The sequence below is a fragment of the Sciurus carolinensis genome, chromosome 18, assembly GCF_902686445.1.
Source record: "Sciurus carolinensis chromosome 18, mSciCar1.2, whole genome shotgun sequence".
NCBI lineage: Eukaryota > Metazoa > Chordata > Mammalia > Rodentia > Sciuridae > Sciurus > Sciurus carolinensis.
Genome location: NC_062230.1, coordinates 2213368 through 2239070, shown reverse-complemented (window position 1 = coordinate 2239070; position 25703 = coordinate 2213368). Strand labels below are relative to the sequence as shown.

Genomic DNA, 25703 nt, shown 5'->3' with positions numbered 1-25703 from the left:
CACCCCATGGGTCGTCTGTGTTGATGCGTGTTGACGTGTTGGTTCTTGCCTACTTGAAAATGCTAGTATCGGTCACATTTTACACTGAGGCAGGAGAGTTCAAATAACTTCCCAACGCCACACAACTGGCAAATGTGGGCCTAGAAATTTTTAGACTCCACGTGTGCTGGAACCAAGGGGCTCTTCCAGAACTCCCCTAGAAACAAATAAAAAACAGTGGCTCGGGCTGGGGATACAGCTCAGCTGGTAGAGTGCTTGCCTCGCAAGCATGAGGCCCTGGGTTCAATCCCCAGCACCACACACACACACACAAAAAACGGCCCTGCAGTAGCTTCTCTGGGAGACAGTGGCCTTGAAGAGGATGCAGAGGAGGAGGGGCTATGGAAAGATCCCAGTCAGAGCAGAATCCTCGGGTGCAGAGGGAAAACTCCCAGGACAGTCAACCGAAACCCTGAAGACCCAGCACTTGGGGATTTTCATAGATCGTGTCACGATCTTTGTCGTGGCTTATGGTGCAGCCATTTTTATAAGTGACGATCCAGGTCAAATATTACCAACTAAACCAAAATGTTTGACGTATGTGCAGCGTGGCTGTCTGGGTGGATAGGAGCCAGTGTCTTCTCGCATCTGCCCGAGGCCGTGCTGTGCAGTTGTGTCCTGCTTTCCTCTGTCTGCAGTGGCTTAGGTCCTGTCTCAGCATGAGGACGGAGAGCCTGAGAGTGCTTCCTGGGAGTGAAAGGGCCAGTTGTTGCTTTTTCATTTCTTGCTTCTAAGATGGAGGAAATATTTTGGGCTTCTCACAAAGGGCTTTGAAACCTGGTCACAGACAGGACCCACCACCTCAAGCTGGCAGTCAGTGTCCACCCTTTTTGCTAATAAACCAGCGCAGGACCCTCGTTTCAAAATGCTGGAAATGAATGGTGAGATCAGTGGGACCCCATTTCTGCAATTGGCCTGCCTTTTCTAGTTTCCAGCCTCGTCGGCACACAAACCTGAGTTGGGAGGCGGTTCACTCGAACTCGTGTAAATGGGAGTGGGTGTCTAGGGATGGGGGGCGGACACCTCTTCCTGTAACCTGTGAAGACCGAGCATCGCTTGGCCACCAATCCACCACGTACGGAACACAGGGTGTGAAAGGCGGACAGTGATTAAATGTGAACTGGAGACCACGGATTCTGCCCGCACCGACTCTATAACAGCCTGCCTTTTGGTACAGCAGGCCCATAAAACGCTGCCAGCGAAGCAGAAAGGCTCCTCAGGACTGTGGCTCGCCTTCCGTCTGGGCTTGTCAACAAACCCCCTTTATGAGTGGAAGAGACCTCTTGTGTGTGTCGGGCTCCTGGCTGCTTGCAGAGTGTGCTAGGAGCCAGGCCAGGCGAGCGCCGGGCGCTGTTTGCGGAGTGCGTTTATTGCCTTTGCATAATTTATGAGCTGGAGGGCTGACCATCATTCGTCTCTGCCAGGGGCTGGCACTCGAGGCTCCAGAGAGCAGAGCTGTAAATTGGATGGTGTGCTCCTGCTGAGCTCACGGCAGAGTCCTCGGGTCAGTATGGGAATTTAATACCAGAAATGGAACTGTTTTCTCAGCGCGCCATGTGGGCCCAGGGCAGCAGGGACGGTTTGGCAGACGCCACGACTGCCTTGTCGAGGAGCTGTCACTCACCAGCACGTTGTGTGGGGAGCCCGAGCATCTTTAATCGGCTTGGCATCCGTGCTGCTTCCATAATGGATACCAGTAGGTCTCAGCTCTCCACCATATGCTTAGCTCTGGAGACAAGGTGCTTCTGGGTATATCAGTAATTACTTGATGCAGAATTAAGTGGACCTTGAAATTAGAACTGGACTGTTGGAAAGCAGGAAGCTTAACACTCTGATAGAAATAACCATTCCCAGGGACATCCTGCTGTTGGCATGGGGGCAGGGTGGTCGGTTCCTTCCCAGCCCCCTCTTCTCTGTTGTGCACACAGATCCTTGGGGATGTGGGCAAACGCTATGCCACAGCCTTCAGCTGTCATTGATTACCTCATGAGGAGACTGCGAACATCTGGGAGAAGGAGCCTGCCTGGCAAAATGCTCTTCTCTCTTCCATGCTCCTCCTGAACTGGGCCTTGTCACTCTTGAAAGTGCGCCCAGAACTCAGGGACCTAATGAAAGGCAGCGGGGATCCCAGAGCTCAGGAGCACTGCCGTTCCTCACCCATCTGCGGGTCGGGGCCTGCGGAGCTTCATTTCACCCGTTTTCTTCCTAGCTCATTTGACTTAATGTGGTAAAAAAATCCCTCATCAGGCAAAAGAATGTGACTTCAGACCATCTGAGACTGGAAGCGGCTGGAGGCGGGGCGGTGTGCTCGGGTGAGTTGCAGTCACTGATACGTAATGACCCTGTGGCCCTACAGAGCCAGGAGGAGAGAGCATGTTCCTGCCCCACAGCCTGCCAGATCACAGAGCATGTCCCCAGTCCTCCTGTGTGGAGTCTCAGTGTGGAAGAGGAGGAAGTCGCCAGATCGCCCCGTCGGAGCGGCTCCCACATTACCTTCCACTGAGGACACTCTCGTGGTGGCCTAAGTAAGAAGATGACCTACTCTCTTCTGAGCAAAAGCATGCAGAGGCTGCGGCGCCGCGAGGGCTCAGTGGCCTGCTTTGTGTTCAGGCTTGTGCTCCCTTGGCCACCATCCTATTTCTGTACCGAGGCTTTTGCCACATTTTTGCAAGATGGCTGCTATGGATCAGGACATCACATCTCCTACAGTCACATTCAAAGGCAAGAAGCAAATGGTTCCTACCTTTTTCCTTGTATTGAGAAGAGAAGATCTTTTTCTAGAACTCTCAGCAGACTTCAAATCTCATTGACCAAAAATGGGAAAAAGAATATCTACTTTTTTTTCATCCTCCAAGTGTCAGGAGAAGATGCAGACGAGGGAAAGGGAATTTTAAAGGGCTGCGGATATTTATCTAGCAGCGGCTACCCTCTGAGCACACTTATCCCATTTCTGTCTCTGGCTCTATTGACTCCTGTGTCCAGGTGGCCACACTAAAACCTTGGCATAGTCCTGGACTGGACCCTGATACTGTGTCTCACGTCCGTGTGCTATCAAGTCCTGCGGGTTCTCCAGGATGGCTCTACCGTCCGTTCCTCCCTTTCCCAAACCAGGCCTCCTGGTTGGTAGTGGTTACCCGGAGGCTCTCCCTGTGACCCGGCTCCCCACTCTGTGTTCTCCCTCCTCCATCCAGCCCATGCTGACAAGTGCCTTGAGTGAATGCCACTCTGAGCACGCCACGCCTGCTGAGGGCCTGTCCCACAGTCTTGGGTGATGCTCTCATTGCTTTCTCAATGACTGTTGAGTGAATTAATGGATATATTTGTCTGTTGAGCACTTTCTCTAACAAAACACATCCCCCCTTTTTAAGTCCAATATTGATTTACAGAACACTCTTGATATTTAAAAAAAGATGTGTTCTCTCTCCTTGACTTGTAATGGGGAACCCAAAGCTCTGAGTTACCTGGCCTTCTCTGGCTGTCTCAAACCCAGTCTGACAGCTGGAACGCGGGGTCTGCTGGACAGTGTGGTGTGCCCTGCGGGGGACTCCTTGCCGCGCCTCTCGTCTTGGGCGTGTTTTCTGCAGGGAGCATTCCTTCTGTTGTCAGGTGTCACGAGTGGAGCCTTGGCCCTTTAGGTTCTGTTTCCTTCAAAGTCGAAAAAAGAGAGTGAAATGTCCAGAGATTTACCTCATTTCCTTTAGAAAAGCACCAGAAGAAATTCCAGAAGTTGAAGGTTTGAAGTCTGTTATGATACTGATTTTGCTCTGCATCCCATTAGGGAATCTCATTTCCTTCATCCATGGCTGGGCTGGCTCCTGGATGGGAACCCCCTCTGCTCACTCGTGGGACTGAGCACCTCGCTGCTCTGACCCTGGTAGGATCTCCTGGGCACAGGAGTCAGTGGGCAGTGGCCTCAACAGAATGAGGTTTTGTTTCTGATTCTGTTTACTAGCCCTGGGCTGAAGAAACTCCAGCCCACCACTCCTTTACTTCTCTTGCCCTTTCCAGGAGCAGAGACATCAAAAACAAAAGTATAGTCATTGCACTAACCTTTATTCTCTTGTTTTCATTTTCAGTGTGACAGTGACAGTGACCAGGAAGAGAAGGTAAGACGCCCCCCCCCCCCCATTGTGGGCACAGCACACAACAGTGTGAGCACCACGGTCCTCCTCCAGGTTGCCGCGGGTGGGATGCCAGTTTATTGCTGACAGGACCTTTTCTCTACTGAGAGATGGGCACTGTTCACAGTGGCTTCCTGTAAGAGGCAACATGTTTCACTTGAGAGAACCACTTTTTAAAACAAGCTTGTTAACATTGCATGGATGTGACAACCGTTCGTGTTATGGAAGGTGACCCATAGACCCACTACATTTTTAAAGAGGAAATTGTGTTATAACCCTTGATGGCAACATTGAACTTGCTCGCCTGTATTTATAAAGTCATTTCTGCCTTCTTCCTACTGACCTGTTTGCTTCCCCAGTTTTTCCGTGTGTGTTGGCCTTCTTAACAGAATGTTAATGGCATGTGTCAAGGAATCCCGTCGGGGGTGGGGAGGGCAGGGGGGAGCTCCTGTCTACTCTGGGTGAATGGCCAGGTGGGAGGGTAGTTCTTCCAGCAGGTACGGCCTCTACGTGTCCAGATCAGCGTGGATCAAGAAGAGAAGCTCAGTTTTTGAGCTTCCAGAAGACTGGATCACAACCTGGTAAAGTGAGCTTTCTACTGCCTGAAGCAAAGGGGTTGTGTGTTTGGTCTTTCTTTCTAGCTGTCCCAATCTGCCAGCCAAATTCCTTTGAGTTCGTATTGCTGTTTTGTGCATTTTGAAAGAAAATGACCTGTTATCATGTTTTGTATATTGCTTGGCCCCAGAAGGATGGGCTAGTCCTTGCCTCCCCTGCCTCCGAGTCTGTGCCTTGACTTTGAGCTCCTGAGTGCTGCAGATTTCACTCAGAACCCTGCAGTCCACGTTTAGCAAGCTCTTTCCATCAAGCCCAGGATCTTTCCCTCCTTCTTTGCTGCCAGCCTCCAAGAGAGATCTAAAGGCTCTTGTTCTGTACTGTCGTTAATTTGAATTCAGCATATGTAGCCTGTTATAAAATGCGAGACATCATCATTTGAGCAGGTCAAGCATATTCAGATGAAGACAAATGGTGCTTATTTGATTTCCTTAAAATCAGGAAATGAAAAAAGTGCTCTCTGGAGAAATCATGTTCTGCCTGACTTGGATGATAGACCAATGCATGTCCCCCAGATAAGAACAGACTCTCGCCTTGAGGTTTTTATCTCTGAAGGACGGCCAGGACTGTCAGCTTGCTGACATGTGCATTATCCATGTCACTTTAAACAAAGTGACCTGTGGAAGGGTGCGCTGTGCTGTGACACGGTAATGGGCTGTTGGATGACAGCGGAAGTACACGCGGGCGGGGCTCTGGGTCCTTCTTTTGTCTAACTGACAAGTGGGAACTTCCTTCCTCCGACCCCCAGGGCCTGGGGCCTGGGGGACGGGCCCCTGTGTCTTGGGCCACGGTGAGCGGTGGGTGCTGTGGGTGCCAGGGACGAGTGCACAGCAGCACTGCTGTGGCACTCAGCGCGGTCATGTGCGCACATGGCAGTCATGGTCCAGTCCCAGGGAGGGGCGGGAGATCGTGGGTGACGGTGGCTGTCCCTTTGCGAACCTGGCCCTTCCCCTTTGTGAATGGCCTTCCTCAGGGCTAAACCCCAAGCAGATGACCTTCTCAGGAAGGAAACGTGGATTCCGGAGCATCGCCGGGCAGCGGAGGTGGGAAGGGTGCTGTTGTGCGTTCCTGTGTCTTGGTTGGCAGGCTCAGTCCTGGCTGCATACCCAGGTCCCCTGGGAAACTGCTTCAGATGCCAGTGCCTGGGCCTCCCCAGGTCAGTGATCACAGAGATGATCCCCGCTCCTTGGTAACTTCTAGAATTACGGTGCTTGTGGTTGTCATAGGGGCCTGGGGCCGTGGGTCTTCCTGCATGCCGCAGCGCACCAATTCCCCAGCTGTCGACAGCTCTGCACTTCCTTTTTGTTTTTTGGGGTACTGGGGATTGAACTCAGGGCCTTAGTGCTTGTGAGGCGAGCACTCTACCAACTGAGCTATCTCCCCAGCCCAGCTCTGCACTTCTGAGGACCTGAAGAAGCAGATGTCAGGATGAGGGGCCGTGGGAGGGTGGCCATGCCCACCACTCAGCTTAGATGACAACAGGGCAGTAAAGGTGCCCCAGAGTAGACAGTGGCTGCGTGGGAAGGCAACAGGCCTGGGAGTGTCCCTCCCCACATGCCCACTGTGCCTCCTCTGGACATGGTGATCCTGCAGGTCTTACCTGGAAGCTGCACCACAACCAGTGCTCTCTGGGTGGGGCCCTGCCCTGCCCATGGCATTTCTCTTGAGGGTTCCAGCAGGAAGAGTCAAGCCTCTGTAGCAGCAGCCCAGCCTGCTCAGCCCTGTTGCAGTTGGACTGTCGGCCTTGCCCTTTTGGACTAGGCCTGTCTGGTGTTTATTACGAACTTGGACCCCACCCTCTCCGAATCGTCTCCATCAGAGCCTGGCCTGGCAGCCCCTGTGTGGACAGCTTCTTGGCTGTGCCTCTGGAGCCCCAGAGCTAACCAGAGCAACTTTCCTGTGCTGCTTGGAGGATTCCCATTCAAATCTGAATTGCTAATGGTAGAGTAGATGCCACTCAGTGTCCTGGGACCCTTCAGCAAGCCTCACCAGGGATGCTATTGGAGGCCAAAGTGAGCCTGTAGGGGACCCGCTGGGACTTCTCTCTGGAAGACCTGTCATCCTCTTACTCCATAGGGATCTGTGGAACTGGCGCTATAAAATTAGGGTACTGTATTTCACACAGCCAACTGCATTAAGATAGACTCTGCTTTCCTCCCATACGAAGCGGTAATTTATAAAATGATACCCTTACTAATTAACTGGCAGTGACTGGGAGAGGGCTGAACAGCGGCGTCTCCTCAGTGTGGGAGACACTTGCAGGCCTGCGAGGCTCGCTGACCCTGCTGCTCTCAACCGGAAGGCCAGGGAGTGAGCGGGGCAGTGGGGAAGGCGGTGCCAGTGCCTGAGTGGGTGTCCCTCCCACAGGTGAGCAAGGACAAGGCACCAGGTTAAGTGACCATGCCTGCCCTGTGCGGGAGCCGGCGTGGCGAGGCCCATTTCCACGTGCTTGGCCTCTGCGTCCTTCTGCCTCCTCACCATCTCCACCACCGGCTGCAGCCCAGCTTGCTGAGCGGCACTGTGTGCTGATGACGTTGATGTGGAGATGAAGGGTGGCCCCGTCTCCCCACTGCCCTGTGTGTGTGGGCACGTGCCGCCTAAGGGAAGGCCCATTGCCCAGTGGCCCGTGGCCTAGGCTGTCTCTGGCCATCCTTCCTGCCTTGTGGTCGCCAACGGCCCCGCCCCCGTTCTGTAACAGCTGATGAATGTTCCTGGCCCAGGCTGGCCACCCAAGTGCTCTAAGCCTGAGCTCCAGAGTCCATCTGGGGAGAAGGGGAGGCAGTCGCTAGGGAAACAGGAAGACCGCCATCCTCTCTGAAATCGCTGGCCCTGGTAGGGAGCCTGCCAGAGCGTTCCACAAGAACCTGAGGTCAGCTCTCCTCCCGGAGGGCGCTCCTCCTGGGACAGGCTGATAGAAGCCTTATGGCATTTTGAAGGGTCCCCAGGCAGTGTTTTTGAAGCCCCTTCTCCAAACATCAGGCTTTCCTCTGGACATAACCTGGAGCTGAGGGCAAGTGCTGTCTGGACGGACACTGTGATGATTTAATGCCTCCCTCGTCCCTCGACAGCTCTCCCCAGAGGCCAGACCTGGTGGGTTGACAGGAGGAAGTTCTGATTCAGTGCTTCCGGGTGGGGCCAGAGCATCCTAGGTGGGCAGGGTGGCTTGCCCCGCATGCTGGGGCCGCGTGGGAGCCCAGCGCCCACACAGATGCTTCCTAGCTTATATTTGGCACATGAGTGCTTATAACAAATGCCCAAAAGGAACACTTTCCTTTCCCCATGTTTGGTGTTCTTGAAACTTTTACTGCTCAACAGAAGGACTTGAAAGCCACGGAGTCCTTAGCTGTGCGCAGGCCCACGCCTCAGGTGGTGGGTGTGGACACACGTGCAGCACGCCAGAGTCTCACACAAGTGACCTGTTCTGTGACTGGCCTCCTGGCAGCAGTCTCCCCCTCTGGCTGATTGCAACCCGATTACCCAGGGAGGTCGCTGGTTCCTGCGCCTCGCTCCTGGACGGCCACTGGGACGCTGCCCAGTTTGAGAGGAGAGCCACCCATCCTCCAATCCACGCTCCCTCCCACACGCCGGCGCTTTTCCTACACCCGAAGACTTGGCTCCGTCATAATTGTTGTTTGAGCGTGCTGTGTCCCCTTGTGCGGGAAGGGAGCAGCTTCTGAGAAGGCAGCGAGAGCCAGCGAGCCAAATCCCAGCTCAGCACAGACCCCGTGCTCAGCTCGGCTCAGGGAGACCTAGGAACCGCTGAGCAGTCTGGCTGCGGACGGGCATGTGGCCGTGCTAGTGGAAGCGTCCCACCCACCTACGCGCTCTGCCCGTGGCAGGTTTATGCACCCTCAGCCATGTTCCAGCGGCTCAGTGGCCTCCGTGCTGTTTGTGGAGCCCAGCCTCCTTCAAAGTAAGACGCATTCTGGGCAGGAGGCCATTTAGAGGCACTGTCCTGTTCTGCAGCTAGAATGGGATCTTCTTCACCCTTCCAAATTTCACAGTAGAGAACCAAACAGCCACCACCCAGGAAAGGAGCAGGGGTCTGGTTCTCCGCTTCCTGTCCCTAGCACCTGCCGCCCATGGCTCACGGGAAGTGCTTGTGTTGGCTGAACTTGCGGCTCCCCTCAGCTGCTCATCTCCAGGTGGAGGGGCCTGGCAGCCAGGTCCCCAAGCCTGCTACTGGCCCCGCTGCCCCGACCCATCTCAGGGCCTGTTGCCTGCGCCCCGGTAAATGTGTGTTCTCTTGCTCAGGCTTGTGTTGCTTTTACAGTTTCATTTTCTCATAAAACATTTCTAAGCCATGTATAAATTCCCTGGTTTTCCTATAGCTGTTGGCTGAGCTTCAAGAGCTCTCCATCTTAGATGCCTGATCTCCATAATGCCCGTCCACTCAAACTCTTGTTACCCCTCCACAATCCTGGCTGGGTCGCCATATTTCCATCTGGCTTATTATACCCATCCAGAATGCCTATTGATACCATCCTTCGATTAAATTTCCACTGCAAATCATTTTAAATCCTGAATCTCATTAAATATTTTTATACATAGTATTTTCAAGCCCAACTTAAAATTGCTTCACTCATACTTAAGGTGTACCTGCAACAGTCTGCCAATTCCTATCACATTATATTCTGGAAAAAAAGCAGATTATAAATGTACATGTGTTTTATTAAATGTAGATCAACAAAATAAAAACTCAGGAGTTACTGAAATTTGTCAGACATCTTCAGCTAAACTTGTGTTTCTTGGGATGAGTGGTGAGAGGTAAGGACAGGTCCTAGGTAGGTGCTCTATTCCTTATTGTAGGTGGGTGGACACAATCAGAGGACCACTTTCTTTTTTTTCTTTGTAGATATACATGACAGTAAAGAGTGTTTTGATATATAGTACGTACATGGAATATGACATTCTAATTAGGATCCCATTCTTTTAGTTGTACATTATGTAGAGTTTCACTGGTCTTATATTCATATATGAAAATTGGAAAGTGAAGTCTGATTCTTACACTGCCTTTCCTATCCCCACCCCCTCCCTTCCCTTCATTCCTCTTTGTCTAAACCTGTGAGCCTCTAATCTTACCCTCCCTCCCTTCCCTTGTTGTGGTTTTATAGCTGCATATCAGAGAGATATGTTTTTTTGGGATTGGTTTATTTCACTTAGCATAATATTCTCCAGTTCCATTCATGTACTGACTAATGCCATAATTTAATTCTTATCTATGGCTGAGTAATATTCCATTGTGTATATACACCATATTTTCTTTATCCATTCATCTGTTGTAGGGCAGCTTGGCTATTATGACTTGAGCTGCTATAAACATTGATGTGGCTATGTCACTATAGTATGCTGATTTTAAGTCCTTTGGGTAAAAACTGAGGAGTGGGATAACTAGGAATGGTGATTCCATTCTCAGTTTTTTGAGAAATCTCCATAATGCTTTCCAGAGTGACTTCATCAATTTGCATTCCTACCAGCAGTGTATAAGTGAACCTTTTTCCCCACATCCTCACCAACATTTATTGTTATTTGTATTCTTGATACTTGCCATTCTGACTAGAGTGAGATGGAATCTCAGTGTAGTTTCAATTTGCATGTCTCTAATTGCTAAAGATGTTGAATATTTTTTTATATACTCTTTGACCATTCATATTTCTTCTTTTGTGAATTGCTTATTAGTTCCTTTGCCCATTTATTGTTTTTTTTGTTTTCGTTTTTTGGTGTTAAGTTTTTTGAATTCTTTATATATCCTAGAGATTAAGGCTCTATCTGAGGTGTGTGTGGTAAAAAGATTTTCTCCTACTCTGCAGGCTCTCTCCTCACATTTATGATTGCTTCCTTTGCTGTGAGGAAGCTTTTTAGTTCGATGCCATCCCATTTATTAATTCTTGATTTTATTTCTTGTACTTGAGGAAGTCAGTTCCTAAGACAACTTGGTAGAGAGTTGGGCCTACTTTTTCTTCTAGTATGCGCAGGGTCTCTGGTCTAATGCCTAGGTCCTTAATCCACTTTGAGTTGAGTTTTGTGCAGGGTGAGAGACGCCCAGGTTCAATTATATTGTACTACATATGCATTTCCAGTTTTCTCAGCACCATTTGTTGAAGAGGCTCTTTTCTCCAATGTATGTCTATGACACCTTTGTCTAGGTGAGATAACTGTGTTTATGTGGTATCCCTGTGTCTTCTATTCTGTTCAACTAGTCTTCATGTCTGTTTTGGTGCCAGTACCATGCTATTTTTGTTACGGTAGCTCTGTAGTATAATTTAAGGTCTTGTAGTATGATGCCTCCTGTTTCACTTTTCTTGCTAAGGATTGCTTTGGCTATTCTGGGCCTATTTTTCCAGTAAATTTCATGGCTGGTTTTTCTTTTTCTGTGAAGAATGTCATTGGAACTTTAATAAGAATCGCATCAAATCTGCATAGCACTTTTGGTAGTATGTCTATTTTGACAATATTAATTCTGCCTATCCAAGAACATGGGAGATCTTTCCATCCAAAGACCTAACTCCTCCTCAACATCTGTGTGGCCTCACCCCAGTCTTAGTATTGTCATCTGTAAATAAGGCTCGACTCAGTGATCTAGCCTCAGTGACAGTGAGTCCTGCTTTTTAAATGTAGTCACTGTGACTGAATATCCTGATTTTTCTGTATAGCTGTTTACCACCAAAGCAAGACAGGACCCAGAAGGAAATCATTATGTGGTCGTATTTCCCTTTGCTAAAATGGAAAGACAGTTCTATGGAGAATGATCATGTTCTTTCATCTCTCTTGAATTCCTAAAAGGGAATGAACACAGTGGACAGAAGTGGACACAGCTGTGTTGACGCTCTCAAGCGGGGAGAGAACTCACATGGGTCTGATGTCCGAGCCGCCACCTGCTTGGTTCATTCGGTCAGCCACACAGATCCACTCCATTGGTTCTTGCGAGTCTGTACAGATGACCTGCAAGCGCTGTGTTGGCTGGACTGCCCTTTGGCCGTGGCAGCTGGGTGTGTCACGGGCAGCAGAGCGATTGGTTTACTGTCCGCCCCTCAGCGGCTGCAGGTGTCTGGGAAAGCGTGGGAACGAAGTGAGGAGCTAGCCATCGTAGTGTCCCGAGAACTGATGTGACAGGTAGTGAGCATTATTTGACCCAAAAAGGAATTCTGCTGCGATCTGAGGTCAGGTACGTGATTCTACATTCCAAGGGAAGCCCTGCCGCCTTCCCTGAGGATGAGCTATTGCCATGGACTCTCTGGCTTACCTGATGAGTAGGTGGCCAAGCCCCGGAGGCCTGGAGGAGGTGAGGGCTGTGAGCCCTGGGCCACACGCCAAGAGCCATGAGCTGCCAGAGCAGAGGCGCCTGCGCCGCTGGTGCCCTGACGCACATCTGGCAGGGCTGGCCTGCTCTGTGGCATCAGGAGGCTTTTTATTCTGTATTGGGACTGGAGTGCGTGCTGTGCTCCGTGAAGACACAAGAACTTCTTTCTGGTCACCCGTGGGCACTGTATGCAGGGGTTGCCTCTGGTAATGCCCCTTGGCAACTTCTGGATGGCAAGACGGTCACAGATACCGCTCATCACAACTGTGCTGTTCCAGTGTGATCAGGATAATAAAACATCATGCTAGGATATATTATTATTTATCTGAACTTTATACCTTAAAAATCCCAAAATTCAGTGGATGAATAGACTTTTTTCAAAATCTGGGAAGGTGAACTTGGCCCTCTCTGTACGTAGTGGAGACTTTCTGAGTAGCGTTTGGACTGCTGGCTGCCGACCTGCGAGACATCTTCAGTTACCTGAAAATAGCCAGAATCAGCTTTCTCAGTCTTTATTCCAGACATGGCTTGACTCATGGTAGCCAGGCCCATGCATGTTTTTGGAGGCAGAGGAAGGGAACATTTGTAGTAAGGACTGCCCAGGACCCTGGGATGGGTGGTTGCTGTGCTCGGGGGCTTGGTTTGGGCCTCAGTGCTTTCTGGGACTTTCAGGGATTCAGATGCTACTAATTTCTTGTGGCAGTGGTAAAATGAGATCAGGGTCAAGAATAATAAATAAATCTACCTCCACGTTGAAGAGCACAGCAGACCATCGGAGACACTGTTGTGCACATTGTTTTAGATGACCTGTTCAAATGTCAGTTGTGGGATCTGTGTGAAATCATGTCCACGTCACTGATCATCGGCAACTTGCCACACTCTGGGGTTTGGCCCTTTCAGGAGCTCTGACTTCTCAAGCAGGTGTCGTCATCTTACAAATTAGGAAAGACAAGGTTCGTCGATGAAGCTGAGAAGTGACCCCGGTTCCAGCAGTCCAGGCCCAGACCCTTCCCGCAGCATGCCACTTTCCATGTCAGGGAGAGCTGGGGCACATCCTCGGGTCCCTCAGAGCCATCGGGGAACCGGCACCATCTCCCTCTGTACCTCACCCCACCCCAGGCTGACCCACCGGCTTCTAAAGATGCAGACACAGCCGCTGTGCAGGAAGCACTGAGTGAATTCAGTTTGGTCCACTGATGACTTAGATGTGCAGGCCCTCCTGAAGTGTGACTTTTTTTATAATTCAGAAAATAGTTATTCAAGGCAAGAAGGGAAAAGTCATATACAAGGTATATAACGTGTGTTGTGAATTTGTACAGTGTTGGGGGGTTTGTTTTGGTTTTGTTTTTGAGATAGGAATCTTACTGTGTTGCTCATGCTAACCTTGAACTCCTGGGCTTGGGTGTCCTCCCCAAGCCTTCTTATAGCCACAGCCCAGCATATGCACTGTATGTATTTTGATTCTTACATGTGAGTGGCAAAGTCAGCCTTGTGGGTCACCATAATTACCTGGGGTACAGGCCACACCATTCAGTGGCCTAAACTTGAGCCGTTCTTGGTCGTGGAATTCAGTCTTCTTTTAAGTGCACATGTGTGCATATGGTGAAACATTCCTGTTTTATGGAATCGTGAGTTCCCCTTAAGTACCCCACACCTAGCATGTTCCTGACATGTAGATATTGGGGCTGAACCTGCAGACTCACACTTTATCTAAGTCCCAGAACAGAAAGGGACTTGCCTTCATCGCCCAGGTGGTCTGTAGAGAGCTGAGCCAGGACGGAGGAATTTCTGAGTCTCCGATCCAGGGCCTCCTGCCTGTCCATGTGTCTCTCCAGCTTGCTTTCCCTTCCATAGCCAGCACACAGGTGTCCTGCCACTCCCGGCTGCACCCCAGGTATTTTACTCTGGTCTTTGTTTCTCCCTCAGGAGCCCTCTTGCCCGCCCCCAATGCAGTCTCTCACTCTCGTGAAGGGTCTCTGGTCCATCCGGGCCACAGACCCTTTCCTCTTCTGTCTGCACATGCTACATGGAGTGTTCTGCAGCCCAAGTGGCAGTAAATATCCGAAGCAGCTATGTCCGTGTTAAAGATTATGTATTTGCCACTAAGGGGAGACTATAGTGTTTATCGGCTGGAGTGCGTGCTGGCTGAGCTGATTACGGCACCAATTCTGTCAGCCAATGATTTGTCCTGTCCTTTATCATCTGTGTCACTCAGCAGTGTGCTGGAGAAGGGAACGGATAGCCCCCTTCCCTTTTTTTTTTTTTTTTTTTTGGTACCCATTTCGTGTAGAAAATTTGTATTTACTTTGGGAGTGTAATTTGTTCCTCATGGATAATGTGACCCTGAGCGGAGCTGGATCATGGGTTAGTTGAAGTGATATTTTCCGCTAATGGTAGTCGTACATCATTGCTGTCAGCTCGGGTTAGGAGGCAAGCACATTACAGCTCCATTTTACCTCTGCAGGCATCTGGGATTATTTGCCATAACCGAGTGTGACATGACCGCACTACAGAGTGCATTAAAATTTTACTGGCTTCTCAGGCAAGTTCCCGGCTCCAGTGTGTGCTTCAGGCAGGCAGTGTGATGGGGAGCCCAGGGCCCTGACTTCCTGCTCAGAGGTGCTGTGGGGGTGGGGTGACTGTGGCCTAAGCAGGAGCTGCCCTTCTCTTGCCCTGACAAAAGAGCCAGGGAAAGACGGTGAGGAGGTGGCTGCCAGGTGTGTGCACCTAGACGCTGCACACTGGCAGGTGGCCGGCTGCCGCGTGCAAATCCCCAGGACTGATCACAGTGGCCCCTGCAGTGTGCCTTCTCCTGAGCTTCCAGTCCCCAGGACCAATGGGGTGACTTCTCCTCCAAGGAGGGCACAGGGCGAGCAGAGGTCTCCGCCAAGCCTTGGGCAGGGCTTATTGTTCTTGTGTGCTGGTGGCTGGACCCTCAGTGAGCTGGAACCTGTCCCCACTGCAATGGCCAAGCCTGCCGGTCTCACAAGCCCAGTTACCAGTGTTTAGCACAGCACTTTGTACCTGCCTTGTCCTCACACTCACCCAGTGAGGGTGGGCATGATTGCTTCCATTTTACTTACGAGCAAAATGAGGTTCCAGGAGGTTTCATGACTTACATCAAAATGCTGGAAGAAATGGGTTTCTAACTTCAGAGCCTGTGAGATTTCTAACCATCCATGCTACCTGGGGGTAAAAATAGCTATTACTTAAATAACACAAATACTTTACCTATGTTAACTCATTTAACCTACACTGAAACCCTAATAGGTAGACAGTGATATAATCTCCAGTTCATGGAGGAGGAGCCTGAGCCACAGAGGTATCAGGTAACGTGCCCAAAATCTTGCACCTGGCTGGAGGCAGAGCCAGGGTTTAAACCTGTGTCGCCTGGCTTCGGGGGCAATGCTGTCATTCACAAAGCAAGACGCTCCCTTGTGCCACATTCCAAAGAAGCCTGAGCACGGGTAGGAAAAGACCAGGGAGAATAGTAACATGTTGGAATAAAAGGAAATATTCAAAGAGTATTTTATCACTTTCAGTTGTAACTCAGCTAACATCCAACAAAATATTGCTCAGAAAAGATGTTCTGTGATGAGCTTTAATTAAGTAATAAGTCCCATTTGCAGTTAGCACATTACTTGCATGCAAATGGTGTTTCTAAGGTGCTTGAAAGGCATTTAATTTGAAAAGTTAAGACAAAGCAGTAAAATGCTTTATTCTCTTATTTTGCTTTGCAGCCTTTGTTAATCTTATTGGAAAAGACTTGAGTATAAACTTCGGTTGAATCATGAGGCCTTTGAAAGGACAATTTAAGGTCGTCTCCTATTGGTGAGTGGGATGTGGGCCAGGGTCTGCAGCCTGCTGGATCCAGTGAAATGATCTAGAGTCCATGTCGGTGGGTCCTGGGTGCTGCTGCCCGACTGCACATGTGCCTGCCGTGCGGACATGACCTTTTGTCCTGCCAGCGGGACCTCTTTCCACAGCCTTGGCCGCGTCGTGTCCCTCTCTTCCAAGCTTGGGCTGTTACCCCTCCTGGTCAGAGGACAGGCTGTTCTTACCATTGGCTATGCACAAGGTAGGGTCGTAATTCATCTCACTTGATGAGCTGTGCGTGAAATGAGTCGTACCTGGCACCTGCCTGCCGGCTGTCTTTGAAGTGCTGCAGCAGAAGCGCCGTCCACAGCATGGCTCTTCTCGTTGAGACATTTAGAGTCACATCAGCACGCTAAGATTTGTGTTCTCCGGCCCCGGTGCCCTCCGTGGGCTCACAAGCAACACATTGATCTTGCTGCTAGATTACAGTGGGTCCCTGGGATTGACCTGAGTTTCTCCTCTGGCCTGAGATCCAATCACTCAAGTAGTAAAGGATAAGAACAAAAGTATTGATCCAGTCATCCAAAAGTCATTATCCCTCTCAGATGGTCTGCTTAGAATGCAGCAGTAATTTAAAGCAGCGTTTTCTCCAGGGACAACATGACAGCACCTGCGGATTATTCACTTTGCTTAAGTGAGATCGCGCTTGGCCTCTCAGCCGTTCTGAACCTCTGGTGACGTGGAGGCAGGCCCACTTCAGAATAGTGGACACTGAAAAAACTCTAGAGTTTCCCCAAAAGTACCAAGCAACCACTCACTACAAAGGGCTTCATCAGCTCTCTGTAATGACAAGATGTACATGACCACGCAGTGGACTCCTGGAAGAGCCTTTGTGGATCACAGGCATTTAAAATAGCTCTGGATGGTTCCCATTAGGCTTATTCTTAAAGACTTTTTTGTTTCTAATAACCTAGATTAAACTCAGTCTGACAATTTAGGAAATGTGTAGGCCTTTGAAATTCAAGTAAGTGTCAAAGTAACCAAGCCACCAGAATGGCCAAGACATGCAGCTGGACTTCAGAAGCGCTGAACAGGGGTCAAGTGACCTCCTTGACTCCTTTCTGCTGCTTTTTCCTGTCCACTTCAAGTTTGGTTTACTCTGAGATGTGGTTTCTCCTTTTGGTGGAAATCCTCTTCTACCAGTAGAAAAGAGACCGTCTCTCCTTTTCCACTGTGGTCACCAAGATCCAAGGAAGGGCTTCCGGTTAGCCCAGATCAAGTTAGGTCTGGGAGGAGGTTCTCCAGAGAGGCTGAGCTCAGGTCAGGTGCTCACAACCTGGATCAATCCACTGTGGTCCAAAAGTGCACACTGGAGGAATTGGCGTGATTTTTTGGGCACTGGAGTCTGACTCTGCGTGGTGCCAGAGTCCGCAGTGACCAATAAGGCAGTGTTTGCCAAACATCAGGATGTTCTGTGAAGCCTAACCTGACCTCCTTCTGTTTTGATCAGGCACTTTCAGGCACCACTTCTTGGCAGCCATAGAAGCTATCTTGGTCACCCAAAGTTAGCCCTTTGAAAGTGATTGTAGACTCTGGTATGTGAATAGTTACAGCTATACTCACTAGTTGCCTAAGTACAAAGTATTTTAAGTTATGTTACAGGTTAGCTGTATCTCACTTAAGCTGTTAAAGCTATAGCAGGGCACAGGATTTTATACAGGGAGAATTCATGTGTACGCGTACTTAGAATAGAACAAAATTGGTTAATATTTTAGAGATATAGATGATGAGTTACTCCCCACTGTGTAAGTCAGCCACCTTGAGAGACACAGAGGCCTTTTAAGTCACTGGGATGCCAATTAGTAATTTACTTATCTAGGGTGTGAAATGAAACCTACTTTTCCAAAGGGACTGAAGCCTTCCCAGAGCACCTAATTTGTGTCCAGCACAGTCCTTCTTAAACTGCAGTAGGCAGCCTTGCGGAAATGCCTTTCCTAAGACTGGAGGGTGGTAACTTCCACTGCAGACTTGGCCCCCACTGTGTGCTGAGCCAGACCCCGTCCTGGGAACCAGGGATGGAGAGATCACAAGCCTGCGAGGGACGTGATCTAATTGAAGAGAAGGCGAAGGTACCTCTGCGAGTTAGAAGGCCCCGCACGTAGGCCATTCCTGAGGAATGAAATGACCCCGGGGTGCAAAAGGCAGAACCCTACTGTCCAGAGAGTCAGAGCTGCGTGAGGCCCCGTGGGATGCATGGAGGAGATGATCACTAGGTGTCCAGGACGTGCAGATCACGGGCAAAGGGAAAACTGTTTGCGGAAAGCAGGGCGTCGCGACAGCCTGGCGACATGGAGAGGCGTGGGAGGACTGGTGTCTGCTGTGGCAGAGCTGGTGGGGGGCCGTGGGGAGACCCGGCGGAGTCGCCGCTCACAGCCCCACGGGAGCAGAGCATGTGTGGTGTGGGGAGAGCTCGGGCTCGACCCAGGCACGACACAACAGAGGACAGGAGGGAAGGAAGGGAAGCAGGGCCACGGAGGCAAGGTGAGGGTCTTGGGAAGAACACTGGAGAGGGAAGGGGTTCAGTTCGGGAGTCCCTCCGGAGGAATTGGTGTGGTTCTGTGGGCACTGGGGTGTGAGGGTTGAGGCAGGAGACCTGGGTGGCTCAAGTTGGAGCAGGGCCGGCTGGGGTGCCCTCAGCCAGACGCCAGGAGAGGGCACGTGGGCAGCGGGCTTGCAGGACCTCAGCTGCGGGAAGTCAGAGAGCACACGCCTTGTGACGCAGGCGTACGAACTCCAGGTCGGTGTCTGGAGACCAGACCTGCCTGAGCAGCAGAGCGGGTCCTCCAGAACTCGGGTGTGTGGTCGATTCTGTACCGGTGAGTACAGCAGCCTTATGAAACCGCCATTCCTGGTGTTTGTGCGGATATTTATGCACTTATCTCTTTGCAGTGCCAGGGAAGGGACCCAGGGGCACTCTACCACTGAGCCACATCCCCTGCCCTTTTTATTTTTTGAGACAAGGTCTGACTAAATTGTAGAGGCTGGCCTCAAACTTGTGGTCCTCCCGCCTCAGCCTCCTGAGTCCCTGGGATCACAGGTGTGCAACACTGCACCTGGCTGCATTTTTATTTTTACTGCATATACGCTGAATGCATTACTTTTTTATTGTGACAAAACGCAGGTGCCCGCTTCCCCTCCTGACCATGCCTCAGGGCACATCTGCCTGTGGGGGGGTGCCCACTCTCATCTGACCACTCTGCCAGGGAGGCCATGATGAAGGTTGTAGTGGGAGGCTTGCTGTCTGAAAGCCAACAGGTCGGGGGGAAGTGATGTTGGGGAGACTTGCCAGCACCTGTGAAGCCCCAGGAAACATGCTCTCCAGCAAGTGTCTCATGTGCCGCAGGCATGATGTCAGTCCTGGCTGAGTCCTGCCTTCCTGGGGCTGCCGGGGGTGTTCAGGAAGAGTTCAGTGGCAGTAGAATTCCTAACAGTGTTGGCCAGGTGTTAGTTTCCTGTGGCTGCCGTAACAAATCACCACAAACTTGGAGTCTTGAAACAATGGACATTTATTTTCTCACGGTTCTGGAAGCCAGAAATTCTGCTTCAGTTTCACTGGCCAGAACCAAGGCCAGAACCACGGTGGAGCTGCCCCTCCAGCACCACCGTAGAAGGTGCTCCCTGCCTCCTGCAGCTGTGGGTGGCTGCCATGGTCCTCGCTGGTGGCAGCACCACTGGTCTCTGCCTCCCCTGGTTTATGTCAAGTTCCCCTGGGTATCTCTCTTCTATGAGCAATTTCTATGGCATTTAGGGCCTTTCCAGCTTAATTCGAGGATTCTTAGTCAAGTCTCACCTGCAAAGACCCTTTTGTAAGGTAACAGCCACTGTCCTTAGGACCTTCCGCGAGGCAGGCCAGGAGGCCAGCATCAGGGCCTACGCATCTCCTCGCAGGTGTCATCCCTTCCTAGACTCAAGGGAGAAGGGAAAGCAAACACCTGGTTAGGAGGAGGAGGAGGAGGCTAGGTTTTCCTGCTCCATCTTGATTGTCCGCTGGGAGTTGGTGTCATGTTCTTCTGTTAGCAAGAAAGAAGCAGTGGACGAGACTCCTGAGAAGGCAGGGGACAGTGGGTGCCGCAGACATATGGATGCCAGACCTCCCAGCGTGCCAGATTGCAGGGTCTGGGTGCATGTCCCGCCTTTTCTGTGAAAGTGACTGGAGAGTCTGGCCTTCTGCTGAACCCGCCCTGCCCTGTCTCGCCGAGGAACGAGGAACCAAATGTGGTTGGTTCTCTACCTCCCTGCCTGTCTCTGGCCTCTGCTGAGGAAGGGGGCCTGCCGTCCAGTCCCAGCACAGCCAGTGTGGCCCCGACACCAAAGCTCTCTGGGCTGCACGGTAAGAATGCTCACCTCCACAGGAGGATCCGGGCAGCCCAGGCAACTGAGCAGGCCACAGCTCAAAGTAAGCATTAAGAGGGCCGGGGGCAGCTCGGTGCTGGAGCCCCGTGTGCAGTCCTTCGTACCAGGAGAGAAGGACTCTCACCTCCCTCGGCCCACAGGAGTCTCTCAGGCCCCTTGCACGGACTGAAGCACGGCGGTGGCTGCTGGGCCACCATGATGTGGAGCCCTCTGCTCCCCCGTAGCCTGGGACGGGGTTCCGGAGTCCAGGTCCCTCTGCTCCCTCACGTCCTGTGGACGCTCACACAGGCCCTCTTCCAGTGTGTTGATTGGGAGTTCAGGTTCCGCTAAGGAACCAGCCTTGGGTGTTGGCACTGCTCTCCTGGGTTCCTGGAGCCAGCGCAGGCTGTCGGGCGAGTTCTGGGCAATAGGGGTTCAACGGCCCTAGTTCAGAAATTCAGAATCCAGCATGCTCCCCAATCCAGGCCATTTTGCATGAGGAAATGACCCTACATGTGAGACTCCACACCCACCACATCACAGGTTGAGTCAGAACTCAGACGGCCGACAGCCCCGTGTAACGTGAGGTGGAGGGCATGCGTCAGGGCCTGTGACCCAGGTGAGCTCTGGTCTGAACTTGGGCCCCATCCCCAGAAGTCTAATTCTGTGTACACCAATGCTCCAGGGTCTGAACGAGATCCCCAATCCAAAGCACTCACGTCAGTGTGTACTCAACCTGTGGTAATGTGTACATTCTGTGGGTTTGGTTGGTACTGGGGATCGAACCAAGGGCACTCTACCACTGAGCTGCATCCCCAGCCCTTTTTATTTTGCATTTTTGAAACAGGGTCTCACTAAGTTCCTGAGACTGGCCTCCAACTTGGATCCTCATGCCTCAGTCCCCTGAACTACTGAGATCACAGGCTGTGCCACCAGGCCCAGCAGATCTCCGTATGCCCGAGACCCTGGGTGGGAAGAGTCATTTGAACACGTGGCTTTATCCCACTCATGCTGGCCTTGCTTGGACCCCGCTGTTCCTGGTAGCTTAGGTCCCCAATACACCAAGTAGTGATGGCAAGGAGCCTCTGCCTGGTTCTGGTGGCCAGCTGCAGGTGGCCTGGCCTGCAGAGCAGATGGAAGGCCACAGGGCCCTGCCAGGTGGGTAGGTAGACCCATGGGGCTCCCGGTGCTCCCCACTGGCTGCACACCACTGGCCCTGGGGTGCTGTGCAGAGATTCCAGGGGAGAAGCCCCCAGGCAGGGTGCAGGAATCTGTTTCCAGAAGCACCCTAGAGCTTCCACAGTCCACCCAGCAACGCACAGGTTTATAGGGAGAAGCCGCGAGCTTTGGGGGGAGAAACCTGTTTTGGGTGACAGCTGTGCCACTGCCCGTCATGCGAGCTTCGTCCGACACCCTGCGCCCCCTAGACTTCATGACCCCTAGGTGCTCAGCTGGAATGATCCCTGGGCCTGGGGGCTGTCGAGAGCATGATGCACACCTGCGTGCACAAGCCTCCACGCACTCCCGGGTGCTCTGGGTTCAGCCCTTGCTGCTCTGCTCTGGTGTCCCCGGCCACTTCCCCGGTGCCAACTGCATCTCGGATTCACATAGTCCGACCGAATTGTTATAATTAACAAACACTCCTGAAAACTTTTATTTTTGTTTTAGTTGAAGAGAACTTAGTAAGAGAGTTTACTTCTTAGGCCTGGCAAATCATAAATCCTCGTGGTGCTCACTGTGATAGCGTCTATCCAGATGATCACGTTTGCTCTTAATAGGAGTGCCATATGTAATTTGGGGGAAATTCTGTTGTCATTTAACATTAATTAATGCCCACTTACTGTAAAGTGCCCAGAGACACCAGCATCAGCTAGAGTTCCAGACCACACAGAGAGGATGAAAGAACTTTGAAGGGACAGGCAGCTGCCGGCTGCGCCAGGTTGTACTGAAGACGGGGTTCCAGGCACACCCCTCTGCAGAGCGCACCGTGGCTCCCGGAGGCAGGTCCCCAAGCGGTGAGGATGGGGCCCTGGCTGCCCCCACCTTGCTGTGCTCTCTGTGGCTGGGCGGGCCCATCTCTGCGTGTGTATGCACACGCACACGCACACACACAAAGACACACATGCACACTGCCCTCTCCTCCCAGCCACAGCCACCCTGGCTGTCGGCCTTTGACCTGGTCTCACTGGCTGCGCGTGCCAGCCGGCGGGCCCTGGAGCACGAGTGGGATTTGCTGAGGCCCGGCTCCCCCGAAGCCTCCCGCCTGCCTGGTTTGGGGACAGGCTGCTCAGGGTGAAGGTGGGGTCCAGGTTGCCACCTCGACAGTGCTGAGTCTGGCTTGTTTGTTGATGTCCCAGACAGCTTCAGGTGCCAACTCCAGGGTTGCGGTGCCACATGTGTGCACGTGGCAGTGGGTGTCAGAGTGACAGTGTGGCTCCCCTGCTCCAGGCAGCACAGCCCAGCGGGACCTGCGAGGAGCGTAGCCAAGGGCCGCCCACTGTGTGTCGGCCCGGTTTGCTGTCTGTAGAAGCAGTCCAGTTGGGGGCAGGGGCACCTGTGCCCTGGGAGGTGTGTGGTGGCCCTGTGCGCAGCCTGCAGTAGTCTTCTGCTTAGCACAGGGAGGCCCGTGTTCCGTTCTCGACAGCCCCAGGAAAAGTCAGTCCTTGAGACGGTGCTCTTCTGTTCTGTGGCCTCACCTCAGGCGTGTGCTCAGCCTGTGGGGCCTGGGGAGGGACAGCTTGGTTACCAAACCGCACGGAAGCTCTGGGGCTTCTTTTGTCTGTCACTAGCATAGTGGAAACACAGTGGTCTCTGTTCCTGGCGACAGACGTTGCCCGCCTGCGTTTTCTGCTGCTTGGCTGGGCCTAGCACGCAAGGGCTCCGCCACGGTGTGGTAATGAGCTGTCTCTTTAACAGGGATGTGTCACATGGAGAGATGCAGAGGCATGATTTTAAAAGACCCTGGCTGCTTCACTCAAATTTTACTGGATGTAATTTAATCCTTCTCTGGTGATTAAAAGTTCCTTCAGAACCTTACAGGTCATTCTCCTGAGCAGAGCTTTTTGTTACCTCCTAGGAGTGAGGGGGTGGGGAGTGGAGCACCCTGCTGGATGCCCCCTGGTCTTGCCTTGCCCATGCTGGGTTTCCAGGGACCCCGAGGCCGCACTGCTCACAGCCCAGGAGAGAGCAGCCTAGAAAGGGCTGCAGTGGAGCCTGGCGGGTCCAGTCCCCTCCAGAGCTCCAGCCTTGAGCCTCTGCTTCCCCGGACTCGGCCCACTTGAGCAGCAGGCGGGGCGCCAGGCTGCTGCAGCCCCGGCAAGGTGGCTCACAGCAACGCCTGAGCTCACAGTGAAATGATTTCCTCTGCCTCGAATAATTTAACCTGCCCACATTGCTAAACTTCTATATTACACAGTTCTGTCAGGATGTCAGAAGAAATGACAAGCCTCCTTGAGACCGCAGCCTCCGTCACATGCCGAGAGCACCGCGCCAGGGCTCCCCGTCCCCACCCTTAAGCATGGTCTCTTGGGTCTGAAGCACACCCCCTTCCTGACCAACCCCTGGGCAGCTGAAGACGGAGGCTTTTCTCCAGCTGACTCCCTCCTTAGGATGTGTTCAGAATTCCAGGTTGGTTCTCTCCAGATTCCTGGGTGGCTGCCATGGGGCCAGCCTTTGCCAGTAGGTGAACTACTTTCCCGTCTGCTCCTTAAGCAGGAAGTGGTTGTTTCAGGGTGAAGGAAATAGAGAGGTGGCGTCCCCCTCCCTCCAGGGCTGTGCTGACATCTCCAGGCAGCCGGGGAGTCTATTCCTTTGCCTGTTTCAGGAACGTCTCTGCAGGGACGGTGCCTTGGGAGTAGGTCCAACCCAAGAAGGCCATGGTGGGGTTTGCCAAGGCGCTCCTTCACTGCGAGGGATGGCCGAGGCAGAAGCTCAGCTGCCTCCTGCCCTCGTGCTGGAGGAAGAGACTTCCCGTCCTTGCCTGCAGCTGCCCCCAGCAAGGGCTTTGTCAGAGCCAGTGTGGACAGTCCACACAGGCGACGGGTTGTGGCCCAAGACCAGGCTCCACTTGACCTGGAAGCGGAAGGGCAGAGGCTACCTCCTGTGCTCCTCTGTGCATGTGCACTGTGAGCCCTGCGGGCACGTGACTTCCCCTTCCCTCGCTTGGTCCTGCAGGATGCTGTGTCCCTATGTGCGGTGAGTGGTGGGAAATGACATCTGCTGACCATTCGTGCGTGTGGGACAGGGTGTAGCTCTTGCTGGTGAGGACCAGGGACGAGCACCCAGGCGGCGTGCAGGGAGGGTGCCACCCAGAGCGGTGCTTCTCCCTGCTGTCCAGAGGCTCTGCCTGCAGAGCTGCCCGCGTTCATGGAGCCCCTGCACTCAGGCCGTGTCGGCAGATGAAACTGAGCGGCAGTCACCCAGGGTCAGATCAAGTCCCCTGCTTTCTTAAATTCCGGGCTGCTGGATCCAGAGAAGACATTTTACCACTGTTCCTGGTACTTCCTGGGCACCATCCCAGAATGTAACTGAATCTAAACTCAGACAAGGCACTATGTGTTCCACAAAATAGTAGCCCGATCACCTGGACCTCATCACCTGCACAACTCAGGTAATGAAAGCAGTTGCCTGGGTACCGAGGTGATGGACAGGGGACTGGGGTGCAGTCTTGGGAATGCCCCTTGGGCGTCTTGGGCGTGTGGTGCATGAACCCCACTGCAGACTCAGGAACATGGCTGAGGAAGTCGAGGGCAGCAGAGCCAGACTGAGTGGCAGAGGCTTGTGGTCCTCCTGTGAAGTCCATCCCAGCCCTCTGTGTGCTCCCTTCGCTTCTCGACCTTGAGTGCAGCCTTCAAAACAGAAAAGCGAACACTTGAGGAAGCGGGCCAACCGGCCAGACCGAGCGGCTCCAGGGGCCAGGCCCCTGCCACAGCCAGGAGAGCTGGAAGCACATCCCACGTGGTCCAGCCAGGGAGGCTCGCAGCCTGCCTGCTTCCCCTGCTCGGTGTCTTCTCCCACTTCCCCAGGAGACTCAAGGTCTTCAGGAGTAGGGACCTGGGGACCCTGTCTCGAGAGGCCCCAGCCACAGGAGGCAGCAAGTGGCTGTGCTGAGCCACTGTCCTGTGTGTCCACTCTGCAGGGGCACGGCACGTGGAGTGGTGTGTAGCCGGCAGCTCTGGGTCTGGGAGTGAAGCTGGACAAAGACAAAAAGACACTCGCTTTTGGGAGGGTGGAGGAATGGCCTGCATGCGTACGGCTGCAAGGCCGCAGCGGACACTGTGTTTCCAGTGGTTCCTGGGCTTCTGTCGCAGCCCTTCAGCAGCAGGGCGCGTGCTTCCAGGATGAGTCTTGCTTACCCTCCCTTTAGCTTCAGACAGCCCTTCGAGAGAAGGAGGACATAGGGTTTTCTCCCTTAGGTGCCACCT

General features: G+C 52.5%; 1 protein-coding gene across 12 annotated transcripts in view; it reads left to right on the top strand.

Moving 5' to 3' along the window:
• The window catches only part of Auts2 (activator of transcription and developmental regulator AUTS2), a 1084317-nt gene that overhangs the window by 788453 nt on the left and 270161 nt on the right, over window positions 1–25703 (top strand). For all 12 annotated transcript variants that reach the window (XM_047534433.1, XM_047534435.1, XM_047534429.1 and 9 more), the window contains one exon: window positions 4116–4145. In XM_047534433.1, coding sequence (XP_047390389.1) covers window positions 4116–4145 — 30 coding nt within the window. The remainder of the gene's footprint in view (window positions 1–4115; window positions 4146–25703) is intronic.